Genomic DNA, 13,709 nt, shown 5'->3' with positions numbered 1-13,709 from the left:
TTAAAAAGAAGAATAAAGAAGACCTAATAGGTAGCAATAATAAAATAAAATAAACCAATGAACATTTATTAAGTACTTTCTATTTGCCAGTCACTGTACCAAACCTTGTGGATACTAAAAATAGCAAAAGATAATTCCTGCCCTCAAGAAATTCATATTTCATTAGGGGAGACTATGTGCCAACTAATTTATTCCAGCAAACTCTTTTTGTTATTGTTCAGTCAGGAAAGTGGAAAAAAGAGAAGGACAGCACAAGAATTAAAAACGATTGAGAAAGGTTTCCTGTAGAAAATAGGATTTTATTTGAAATTTCAGGGAAGCTAGCAGATGAGGAGGAGGAGGGAGAACAACCCAGGAATGGAGCACATTCAGAGAAAATGCCCCAAACCAAGAGAGAGGCTGTGTCATGTTCATGAAGCAGCAAGGACACTCTTACTGGATAAAAGAGTATGTGGTGGGAAGTAAGGTATAAGAAGGCTGGGAAAGGTAGGATGGGGCTTTGAATACCAAAAACAGTATTTTGTATTTGATCTGAGATCAGTGGGAGGGGATGACATGCTCAAATTTGAGCTTAAAGAAAAACATCATAGTGGCAGAATGGAGGGTGTATTAGAGTAGGGAAAGACTTGATTCAAATAGACCCACCAGCAGGCTATTACAATAGGCAAGATTTAAGGAGACGAGGGAGGGCCTGTATTAGAGCAGTGGCAGTGTTACAGGAGAAAAGGGGATATATCTGACAAATGTTGTAAAGAAATACATTGGCACAGATTGGATATGGGAGTAAAAGATAATGAGGAGTCCAGGATTATTCATAAGTTCAGAGTGTGAGGGATGGGAAAATCGTGTCCTTGACAGTATTACTGATGGTAAGTTTGGGGAGGATTACAGGGAAAGAAAATGAGTTATATTTTAGAAATGACGAATTACACAAAATTGGAAAATGAGGGGGTGTCCCTTGATTAGGGAAAGGCTGAATAAATTGTGGTATCTGTTGATGATGGAATATTATTGTGCTGAAAGGAATAAAGAAATAGAGGAATTCCATGTGAACTGGAACAAACTCTAGGAATTGATGCAGAATGAAAGGAGCAGAACCAAGAAAACATTATACACAGAGACCGAAACATTATTGCACAATCAAATGTAATAGGCTTTTCTACTAGCAGCAATGCAATGACCCAGGACAATCCAGAGGAACTTGTGAGAATGCTATCCACATCCAGAGAAAAAACTGTGAAACCAGAAATGCATTAGAAAAATACATGCTTGATCACGTAGTGTGATGGTGATGTGATTAGGTTTTTGATATTAAAGGATCACTCTACTGCAAATATAAATAACATAGAAATGTTTTGAAAAATGATACACGTATAACCCAGTGGAACTGCTTGTTGGCTTTGGGAGGGGAGAGGAAAGAGCAGGGGAGGAGGGATTATGAATCATGTAACCATGGAAAAATATTCTAAATAAAAGTTAAAAAAAAAGAAATGATGAATTCAAGATGTCTACTGGACATTCAGTTCAAGATGTCTTAAATGTAGTTGGAGATATGAGATTAAGTTTTAGCAGAGAGATTGGGACAGGATAAGGTCGGTTTTAGAATCATCAATATAATAATTAAATCCATGGGAGCTGATGAGAACACCAACTGAAGTAGCATCTGGGGAGAAAAGGAGAGGGTCTGGGATAGAGCCATGTTGATCAACTAACATTAGAGGGTGTGATCAAGAAGAGGGATCCTCAAAAGATAACATGAGGGGTTAGGTGAGTAGGAGTTGAAGTAGGTGAGAGTGATGCCCTAAAAACCAAGAAAGAAGAAATTATCAAGGAGATGATAAGAAACAGTGTTAAAGAGTATAGGGCGTTTGAGGAAAATTAAGTCTGAAAAAGATCAATGTGTTTGGCAAATAAGTAAATTATAATTTTGGAAAGAGCAGTTTAAATAGATTGATTAGTTTGGAATCTAGATTTTAAGGGGTAAGAAGAGAGTGAGAAGTGATCATGTTAGCACCTGTTGTAGATAGCCTTTCCCAGTAGTTTAACCACAAAGGTTAGAAGAGGGATAGAATGACAGATAGGGATACAAAAATCAAATGAGAGTTGGGTGGCTGTTTTTTGTTTTTGTTTTTGTTTTTTGCCTTTTTTTAGGATGAGAGCAGATAGGGGCTTGTTTGTGGGCTGCTGGGAATGAACCAATAGACAGGTAAAGATTGAAAATAAGTGATAAAGCATGATGACAAAGAGGGCAATCTGTTGGAGGACACATGAAAGAATGGGATTTGTTGAGCAGGTAAAGAGGTCAGTCAACCTTGGTAAAGAATAAAAAGGTTTTATCATGTGAGGCAGATTTGAAGGAGGAGATGGTGGCAGAAAGAATCTGAATGATGTGAAAGGAAGAAGGAATGGGGTAAGGGAACCCACAATGAATGGTCTCATTTTTTTTCTGTAAAATATGATTGCTTAGCAGTGGTGGAAGGAGACGTAATTGAGATTGTAAAATATAAATTTGTAGCATAAATAGTAAAAAAAAAGTAACAAAAACTCACATTTAGATTATGCTTTGTTTACCAAGTTTTTTAGACAACGCTAGGAGGTAAGTCATAGATGTATAGTCATCCTCATTTTACATAAAGTAAAATAAATTATGGGTCTTGCCATTGGCCATATAGCTAGTAAATGTCTCAATCTGTATCCTGACTCCAAATCTTGTTCTTTTTATACCATATCATGTTACCTCCAAACCTATTACAAAACATTTAACTTCAGATTTGCAGAATTTTCCAGTATTGAGTAAGGATCAAATGATATAGCATATGTAAATTGATTTGAAAACCTAAATAACTCTTAAGTTGTTTATTCATTATATTTGGTTTATTTAAGAAAGAAATGGTCCTAAGTCACATCATTGCTTGATTATTTTATGTTTAATATCTGTTGTGATCTTTCTTAAATGATAAAGTGATTTCATTTTGTAAATGAATAAAAGGACTAGGATGTCAACTTCATCATCTTCCTTGCTGTTGTTATTACTGTTATTGTTGGAGATGAAGCTATGCCCAAAGGAATAGAAGATCAGCTTTAGAGTGTGAATTTATTACTGTTTTTCAATTGTTTTCAGGCCATGCCTGACTCTTTCTGAACTCATTTGGAATTATTTTGAGAAAGATACTGGAGTGGCTTGCCATTTCCTTCTCTATATCACTTAAAAAGCTAACAGGGTCAGGTGACTTAACTAGGGGAACATAGTAGTAAGTGTCTGAGGCCAGATTTCAACTCGGGAAGACGAGTCTTTCTGGCTCTAGGCCTGGCACTCTTTCCACTGTGCCATTTAGCTGCCCTTGGATAAGGAATACCTGGGTTCAAGTCATGTATCAGATAGAAATTGACTTTGCAGCTGTGATGCATCATGTAATTTCTTAGTACTCCAGTTAATTGTCTTCCACTACAAGTTATGCTAGAGTGCATTTTTATGCCAGCAACTCTCAAACCAGTAGAATCAAAGGTCTTTTCTTTTTATAATATATGCACATGCAGATACATATATGCATTTTTGGATGCACAGACATATGCACATATATATATAATTTATTTACATAGCAAAAATTTTATGTTATACAACATTTCTCATCATGGATTATATTTTATTTATACACATAATTATATATAGTAGCTGATGGGGCAAAATATTTTTCACATTTCTATTATCGTCAGAAAAGTAAATCATGCTTACATTTTCTAAAGAATAATTTTACCTGAAACATTACAGACGTCTTCAAGGACTGTCCAAACAAGGTCACATCCATTTGTGCCATTTACACATTGTTCTCTCAATTGTGTACAGTCAGTGGTCTGGGCTGTAGAATTTTTTTCTAAGTATAGCACTAAAACTTTAAAAGCAAATATTACTGACAGAGTCATAGTACATGCACACATGAATTCTGTTCATCCAAATTTTTCTCACCAAAAACAAAGCTATCATTTAGAAAGGTAATTATGATAAAAGCATATCAATGGAAGCAATAAATCTATTATAAAATGTCTACTGCTATTTTATAAGTCATTGATTTGCTTACAATAACAGACATGATCTTGACAACAGGAAAAACGTAGAGTAGCCATGCATAGAAATGTGACTTTTTAAAGAAAAATTAAATGACTGATTAGAAACAACATTCTTCTTATCCTTTGTCTTTTATTTTGTGTAGACAACTTGAATTCACACAAAGGTAAAACAAACAAAACGAAACAAAAACCTGGCATGTTGTTAGGCTATAGAAAACTAAGGAAACCATAATGGATGTGCTGGCATTTTATTATCACTTGACTATACTTTAATTAGGAAAGAATAGTTCTGATGAAAGGTATTAGAAGATTATACATGAAATACTGAGTCAGCTGCAGGCCTATCCTATCTCAGTTTGCAAAAAAAAAAAAACAAAATGGCAATGAAAACCATTATGCATATTTATTTCTTCATAATGTCTGGCATTCTAGGTATCCTCTTTATTTCCCTCCTAAAGGGTTCTCAACTTTGTCCAGGGATTCTGGCTAGTGACAAGTGATCTTTTTCCTTATATTGTCCTAAATTACAACTGTATATTACAACAATTTCCATTCCAAGTTGCCTGAATTGTGTTTATCCTCAATTATGGCCTTCATTTAGAACCCTAACTTTAGGACCCTAGGCTCAAAGAAGTCAATTAGCGAGTCCACAATTTAAGAGCTTATAATGTGTGAAGCTTACTCCTGCTAATAAAAAAACAGACAAAACTAAAAAATATATATTCCCTTACTTAAAGGAAATCATATTCTAATGAGAGAGATAAAATACAAACAACTATGTACATACAAGATTTATACAAAATAAATGGAAAATATTTTTCAGAGGGAAGGTTTTAGTAGTGATAGGGTAGAGAAAAAGCACAAAAGAGGCAGGAGACATAATCTTTTATGACATAAGATTTGAACTGAGTAGGAAAGGAAGCCATGTAATCTTGAGATGAAATGGGACAATATTATAGGCATCGGGGAATCCATGGAGGAGAGAGCCATAATAAAAAGGTCAGTGCATTTAAAAAAATCAGTGTTAGGGTTAAAGAATAGGAGTACTAGAAAGGTAGATAGAGTCCAAATTATGAAGAAAATTAAGTACTAAACATATGATTTAAAAAATTTGATCCTGGTAGCAATAGGGAGCCATTGGAGGCTATTAAGCAGGAGGTGACTTATTTGACCCTAGATTTAGTTAAATCAATCTGGAAGCTGGTTGGATGATGGATTTGAGTAGGAGGGGTTGGGAAAAAGGGAGACAAATGAGGCAATTAAAATAATTGTAAGAAATAAAATGGATATAAAAGGATAGATTTAAAAATATTGGGGTTTTAAAGGATTTATTGGTATCCATTTGAAAAATGAAGCCACGTGCCTTATTAAGATTTAGTTTGAATGCCCCGCCATATCTCCACCACTCTGCTGCTTCAGCTGGAAAAGAGAGCATGCCCTTCTAGGCACTTCCTTTTTATTTTTCTCTCTTATGTCTTTACACTTCCTGTCTATGTGATTACACAAGAGGAATCATGGGAAATGTAGTTTGAAAGAGCCCTGTATGTCCACAGGAAGTTTAGATCAGGGACCTTAAAATTGGTACCCATATTTCCAATACCACATAACTTAGATATGAAATTAGAGCTTGTACTAAGGTAGTGGATATACGAGAGGAGAGATGGAGAATATCTGAGATGTTTAGAAGACAGGCATGACAAAAAAATAGAATATGTGGGAGTGGGCATGAGAGAATAATCTAGGATGATGCTAACTTGGAAGCCAGGGAGACAGTGATGATGCTGAGACCCTAAACCAGGGGTCGGCAACGTAGGGCTCTCGAGTCATATCTAGCTCTTTTGAGGGCCAGCTATGGCTCTTTCTGCAGGAGCCATAAAGTCCATTTTTTTTTTCAGGCGCTGTTACAGGAGCGCACTGTGAGCACTGTACGGCTCTCACGAAATTACATTTTAAAAAATGTGGCGTTTATGGCTCTCACGGCCAAAAAGGTTGCTGACCCCTGCCCTAAAAAGTAATGCAAGAGAAGAGAAGAAAAAAATTAGTTCAGCTTTGGCAATCTTTAGCTTAAGATGCCTATTAGATATGCAGTTTAAGGTGTTTAATAAACAGCAAGTAATGTGAACTTAGCTCAGGAGAGAGGACAGGGCTCGATATATAAATCTAAGAATTATTTGCATAGAGATGATAGTTGAGTTGACTCAATTTATTGGAGTTGATGAAATCAGCAAGCAAAGTGTATGAGGGTATAAGATTAAGGCATAAGCATATATACTTTTATATATGCATAATTACAATTATAAGATTATCCCTATTATTAGTGTGTATAACCTGAATAAATAAGTATGGAAGGAGGCTGAGAAGAGTTCACACAGGAAGAAGGAGGATCAGAAAACAATGTTATTAAATTTTGGAGAGGAAAAGTATGCAGGAGAAAAATATAAACAACAATATTGAAAGTTGCAGGTTGTTCAATAAAGAAGTGGTTTGGGATAAGGGCATTAGATTAGGCAAATAAGATATCATTGGTAACTTTGTAGAGTATAGTTTTAGTTGATTGATTTGGCTGGAATCCAGATATCGCACTGTTGAGACTACAGGTGGAAGCCCTAATTTTCTAGCTTCTCCTTACATGTTTTTCCTTATTATGATATAAGCTCTTTGAAGAGAAGGATGTATTTTTTTCTATTGGTTTCCTCTAGTATATAGCAAGTACTTAATTCTTTTTAATTAACAAGTGGAAGAATTCCATAGAAGATAGTGCTGGCCTGCAAGATTTTGGTTCAAGTGCTTCTTCTCACATATGCTGCCTTTGGGATCTTGACAACTCTTATGAAACAAAACCTCTTGGTTTTCACACAGCACTCTTAATAGCCATATGCCTTTTGCTAAGAAAACTACATGTTGAAAGGCAGGTTATTTTTGTTAGAAATTTTTCCCACTGGAAAATTTAACAAATAATTTAGAATTGAGACCACAAATATAACTGAAAGAATATACCATTAACATAAAACAAGTGTAATTGCTTTTTATTAACAGGAATTACTGACTGACAAATTTCATATTTCATAGAATTTTTTCCAATTCAATATTTTTGACTCACCTATTTGAATATTTTGGATATTTTCTATGATTCTTTAGACTTCTCATTCAGTTCTTTGAGGTGAACATTGTCTACAAAATGAGGTATAAGTATCTTACTGATTCAATTAAGTGAGCTAAAGATAAGTTGTTAACATGCCAAGGTCTGCTCCAGTCTTTCCTTTTTGAAAGTCAATCCCATGTTTTTTGAATATTAAATTTAATTTGGGGCATAATAACTAGAAAACATTTCATCTTTTTTCCTTTTATTATGTAGAGGACCTGATGGGGGATTACAGTAGAGAATTGGATAGTAAGATCTCATGCTTGCTGAGATTTCACCTCTAAAGCTTCTTGTTATACTACAGGAATCCAAAATAAGAGACCCAAGATAATATTTGGTAAGAGAGTAGTGTTTAGAGAGCCTGTTAAATTCTAGAACCTAGAGATAGGTATGGGGGCTCACAATGTCACTACCCAAACAGAGGACATATGTGTAAGAAAACATGCATTATAATATCCTTAAGAATCTTCACATTTACATTTTGAGCAGTTTGCTTTGTTACTTTAAAATTTCTGTTACAGTTGTGGTGAATTTCTTTAAGTATCTCTTTCATTAAATATTTAGCTAAACTATGAAGCCTGATATGTGTTCTTTCTTAAGAAATATACTAGTGCTCGATCTTCAATAACAGCAACTTACTGCATTTCTTCTATATATACTCACAGAAATAAAAATATGCACATGATGCAAATGACAATAAAAAGAAATGGGGAGGGGAGAGATAAAACAATTAAAATAAATGAGAAGAAATTAGGATTTTAAAAAGATCAAAAGAATAAAATTTTCCTCTCAGCATACTTGCTTATCACATTCTTTTCCTTTAGACGTGAAAAACTTATAAAAAACTCAATAACTTAATTTTTGTTATAGTGGCTACATTTATGCCTATAGTCATGTTAACAGCTGCTTGCTTAGAGAAGGCAAATAATTACTAGTCTTCTTCATAGAGAAATTAACAGTGGCCACATAGAGCTGAGAGAAAACAACTCTTCCTCAATTTAATTTATGAAGCTGTCCAAATGACAAGAATAAGCCTTTGAATAAGCTTCTTTATTACAATAAGCAACAAAGCAGATTATTTAGGCTTGCACTTTAAGGTGAAGTGAATACCTGTTTACCCACATGTTACTAAGAGAGTACCAAGAGCATGTAGCAAATAAGGGATAAATGATCTCCAGATTGTGAAAAATCAGAGATGTGTAATAATTTGTGGTGCTGTTAAAAATCTTTTACACTACTTAAAGTATGATGTTGAATATACACATACATGTGAACAATTATGAAATTTAAAAATATTTTGAAAGATGATAGTAATAATATTTTATTATCCTAAGGCTTATAGATAAACATAAAAAATCCCTAGTATAAATGTTAAAAACTGTATTGACATTGAATGTGGAAAAACATTTATTATAATAAAAAGTACCTAATAAAAACATATGTTATTTATTCCTTGTACCTGTAAATTGGAAATTTTTACAATATATTATGTAATATGTTGTATTCACTAAATGTCCAGAAAGACATGATAACGTTTAAATTAAATGTTAAATTGAGGCAATTTATCAGACAATGGAAGAAGTATTGAACTATACTCTAAAAAAGTATAAGATTTGCATTCTTTTGGAGGGAGATGCAATTGAGCATTCAATATTGACATGCTTGCTGTGACAATTTACCATAAAAAAGGGATCTAGTTTGTAAATTGTTCACAGCCTGTATAATTTCAATAAGTTAAAAAGTTGGAAACACTTACCTAGGAAAAGGACAAATAACATTCTGGAAGATTTGAAAATGTTGAATGGAAGATAGTAGAACTACACGTCTCTTGCTCAAAGAAACTGTCCAGAAAAAGGTTTCAGCACAACTCTCAGCTGAACAGCTCCCTGCTTACACACTGTTGATTGGACAGCTGACTTCAGATGTCACCACTCATTCACCAATGCAATCCAAACAATATGTAGTCTTCTGTTTAAAGCAGTTCCTTGCTTTTAATTCAATCCTTTCTGCACCCCCCTCAAAAAAAAAAAAAGAATTCTAAGAAGAAAACTCACAGACCTTTCTTGTTCTTCCTGCTGTGCCTAATATGGACTATTTCATGCCTAGATTCTAGCATTTTCACTGGCTGCTTGCCATGCCTGAAATTCTAATCCTGCTCATCTCTACCTCCTGAAAAATTAAATTTATGTTAGAATGGTCATGTATGTATATGTATGTCTCTTTCTGACCCTACCTTCCCTCACTTCTCCATGAAGAGATGTGAGCTATTTTTACTCATTAGTTCTTCTTAGAATCACAAACAGTTAATCATTGTTTTGATTAGAGTTCTAAGAAGTATTATTTTATTTTTTCAACAGAAGTATCAAATTTAGTATGGGGTCACAAAGAACTCACAAATCTCCCTGGTTCTGTCTGAACTAGATTAAAATGTAATTGGGTAGTACATAACAAAATAGATAAAAATATAGTTTTTATCATTAGAAAACATTAGAAAAAGCTTTATTATAACATTAGAAAAAGGCTAATTTTTAGAATTAGAAACATTAGAAAAAGCTAATTTGAGATTTTTCCAAGTCAATGTGCAATCCACAGGGCTATGTTTCTATTTGTTTGACATCACTGCTTTATAATTTTACTCTCATTATTTAAGAGATTTCCTTTATAAATGTGTGTCCTCCATTTGGCCAAACCTTTTTCTATCGACTCAATGTACAGCATACATTTTCTGACAATCATGATGCATTCTGAGCTGTGATTTTTATTTTTTTAATCCAGACCTTATGTCTTGATTTTGGCTTATTTTTTGGCAATTCTATTGTTTATTTGGCAATAAACAAGACCTCTGATTTTTTCAATTCTCCTTGTGATTCTGTCCCTAAATACTCTTTAATCCAGTACGTTTAAATATATATTTGCTATGTAACTTTTGTGTGCTAAGATGTTGGCTATACAAAGACAAAAGTGCAACAATTACTCTCCCTGGTTTGCAAAAGAAGAGTTGTGCTTTTAAGTAGACCTTTGAAAAATCATTGGGGAACTAGCAGGGAAATATTTTCTTCTCAATGGCATGAAAGAATGCACTGGCATATGAATATGTGTTGTGCTATAATGTAGTATCTTTGCCATTTGGCATTGCTAATTTCACCTTTATTAGATATTTTTCATTAAATATCAGTTATATTTTATTTTAGGGAAATAGCAAAAATACCCTATATTTCAGAAGTGAGACGCAAACTCTATCATGCTAGTGCAGGTGTTTATCATCTCACCTCAAAACTATTTCAGGAACCTTCTGTTTGTACCCCTTGCTTTAAGATTCTCCCCACTCCAGTTTATCCTCTACTCAGTTAACCAAAGATTCTTCTCAACATGTGGGTTCGACCTTACTATTGCCTGAGTAAATCAATTCCATTGGCTTCCTATTAACCCCAAGATCAAATATAACATCCTCTAAATTTTAAAGCACTTCAGCATCTGATCATTTTTACATTTCATGTCTTCATGTACTTTACTTCCTAAAACATTCCCTATAATTCAACAACACTGGAATTCTCACAGTTCCTAGCACAAGAAATTCCTTCACACTCTGTCTCCTTATCTTCTCACTCTATCTCACTCTGACCCTCCTGGTCAGAAAATTCTCTTTCATTTCCACCTGACTTCCTTCAAGACTCTCTGTCTGCAAAAGTGGGCCTTTCCACTGCTAGTATCTTTCCATTGAGATTATCATCAATTTACACAGTATATTTGTTGCATGTGTATTCAGTATAGGCTGCGTCAATATAATAAAAATGACAATTTTACCCAAGTCTATATACTTATTCAGTGTTATATTGTCAAATTGCCCAAATATTATATTAGAGAACTAGAAAAAATAATAAAAATTCATCTGGAAAAACAATGGGTCAAGAACATCAAAGGAATCAATAAAAAAATGTAAAGGCAGGTAGCTTAGTGGTACCATTATCTCTACTGTATTACAAAGCAGTAATCATCAAAACAATGTTGTACAAGTTAAGAAATAAAGTGGTGGATCTGTGGAATGGATTAGGTACATAATATCTAGTAATAATTTAATATAGTAATTTAATATTTGATAAATAAGAGATAGATTTGGGGACAAGAGCTCACAATTTGACCAAAACTATTGGGAAAACTAGAAAATGGCATAGTAGAGACTGAGGATAGCTCAACATCTCATGCCACATAAGCAGATAAGGTCAGCATGGGCTATGGATACATAATTTAGACATATATTTTGATACCATATGCAAATTAGTATAGCATGGAATAGTATATTTTTGGATAAAGGAAGAATCTATGGATAAAGGACGAATGTATAACCAAACAATACTTATAGGGTATAAAATTTGCAATTTTTATTATATTAAATTAAAAAGGTTTTGTATAAACAAAACCATTACAACCAAGATTGGAAGGAAAACAGAAAGATGGAGAAGATTTTTATGACAGTCTCCTTTTTCAAATATGTGGAGAATTAAGTCAAATTTATAAAAACACAATTTATTCTCCAGTTGATAAATAGTCAAAGGATACAAATAGTTAATTTTCAGGTGAAGAAATCAAAGATATATATGGTCAAATAAAAAAATACTCTAAATAATTCCTGTTTAGATGACTACAAATGAAAACAACTCTCAGTTACAACCCCTCACCTATCAGATTGGCCAATATGACCGAGAGGGAATATGATAAATGTTGGAGAGGATGCAGGAAAACTGAGAAATTAAGACACTGTTGGTGGAGTAGTAAACTGATCAAACTATTCTGAACAGCAATTTGGAACTATACCCAAAGGGTTCTAAAACTATGTATACACTTTGACTCAATAATATCACTACTAGATCTGTATCCCAAAGAGATAAGAAAGGGGGAAAGACCCTACTTGTACAAAAATGTTTATACAAGTCCTTTTTGTGCCAGCAAAGGATTGAAAATTAAGGTGATGTCTATCAGTTGAGCAAGCTGTAGTATATGATTGTAATGGAAAACTATTATGCTATAAGAAATGGTGAGCAGAATGATTTTGGAAAAAAACTGGAAAGACTTACATGAACTAATGCAAACTGAAGTGAGTAGAACCAAAAGCCCATTATAACCAATAATAGCAATAGTTTTTGATAAACAACTTTGAAAAATTTAGTTATTCTCAGCAATATAATGATCTAAGACAATCCCAGAGGCTCATGGTAAAAATATGTCATCTTCCTCCAGAGAAAGAACTGATAGTTTCAGTGCAGACCAAAACATACTATATTTCATTTTCTTTATTTTTTTCTTTTTGGTTTGAGATCTCTTCCACAAAATGACTACCATGGAAAAATGTTTTACATAATTGCACATGAAAAATCTATATATGATTGCTTACACTCTCAGGGAGGGTAAAAGGGTAGAAGGGAGTGGAGGAGGGAGTAGGAGGGGGGAAGGAGAGAATTTGAAAGGCATAATTTTAAAAAAAAAATGAAAAAAGCTTACTTCCCAATTGTGACTTGAGCCTAACACAGAATCTCTGCCACTTTTCAAATGAAATAGCACATATGAAGGACTTTGCAACTCAACTATAATTTAGGAGTTATTTCAGGGAATTCCTTCAGGCTCAGAGAGGATAAATTACTTGCTTGTGGTCATACTACTAGCAAATATTACAGACAAGGTTTGTACTCACTTGTTCTTGACTTCAAATTCAGTTTTTGATCTCCTAAGCCACACTGCCTCATAAACAACCCCCTCCCCACAACAATTGATTTGGATGAATTATTATGAAAGGCAGTTGGATTCCGTGAAAAGTCTCAGCTGACAGTTATTTTTAGATAAAAGGAGTGCCATGATTTAAAGTTTCTCCTTTATTCAAACTTGCAATGTTTTTATAAGATGAAGTCTTCTATGTGTTCTTTCTCATAATATCAATAATTCCTGAAGAACCACCACAAATATTTTATTATTAATAATTTACATAATGCCTTATAGCTTATAAAACTTGTTCTTCACAATGCCTTTGTAAGGTAGATAATACTCATATCCGTGATGATTTTACATATGAGGAAACTTGAGGTGAACAGATGCTAATTGTTCATGGTCAGGTGTTTCAGGAAATGGCAGAACTGAGAATCAATTTTTGTTTTTCTGACTCCAAGTCCAATGTTATTTCTACTAGAGTAACACAACACAATGCCAGAGCAGTATCCACATGTATTATTCTTCTTAGACAAATAGATGGAATATTATTCCAACTTAATGCTGTTTCCTTCAGTTACAGAATAAAAGCCTATAAATAAAATAATGATCACTATTATTATTGTTATTAACATTTGATCATAGATTGAGAGTTGAAAGGGAACTTAGGACCACATAGCTAAAGACACTGAGGCCCAGTAAGTTAATTAATTGGCCAGAGATACGTGGTAAATATTATATAATGAATATAGTTCCCTATCATGAAGAAGCAACATGTGACTCAGACATTTTCTCTACCCTCTCTTGA

The 13,709-nt window shown here is 33.7% G+C and overlaps 1 protein-coding gene across 1 annotated transcript in view; it reads right to left on the bottom strand.

Moving 5' to 3' along the window:
* GFRAL (GDNF family receptor alpha like) overlaps nucleotides 1–3,921 on the bottom strand; it is a 38,571-nt gene extending 34,650 nt beyond the window's left edge. The window contains exon 1 of the mRNA XM_044675350.1: nucleotides 3,756–3,921. Coding sequence (XP_044531285.1) covers nucleotides 3,756–3,921 — 166 coding nt within the window. The remainder of the gene's footprint in view (nucleotides 1–3,755) is intronic.
* Nucleotides 3,922–13,709: the final 9,788 nt, after the last annotated feature.

This window comes from Gracilinanus agilis, chromosome 4 (genome assembly GCF_016433145.1).
Source record: "Gracilinanus agilis isolate LMUSP501 chromosome 4, AgileGrace, whole genome shotgun sequence".
Taxonomy (NCBI): domain Eukaryota; kingdom Metazoa; phylum Chordata; class Mammalia; order Didelphimorphia; family Didelphidae; genus Gracilinanus; species Gracilinanus agilis.
Note: the sequence above shows the minus strand (reverse complement) of the source record. Positions and strands in the feature narration are given on the sequence as shown.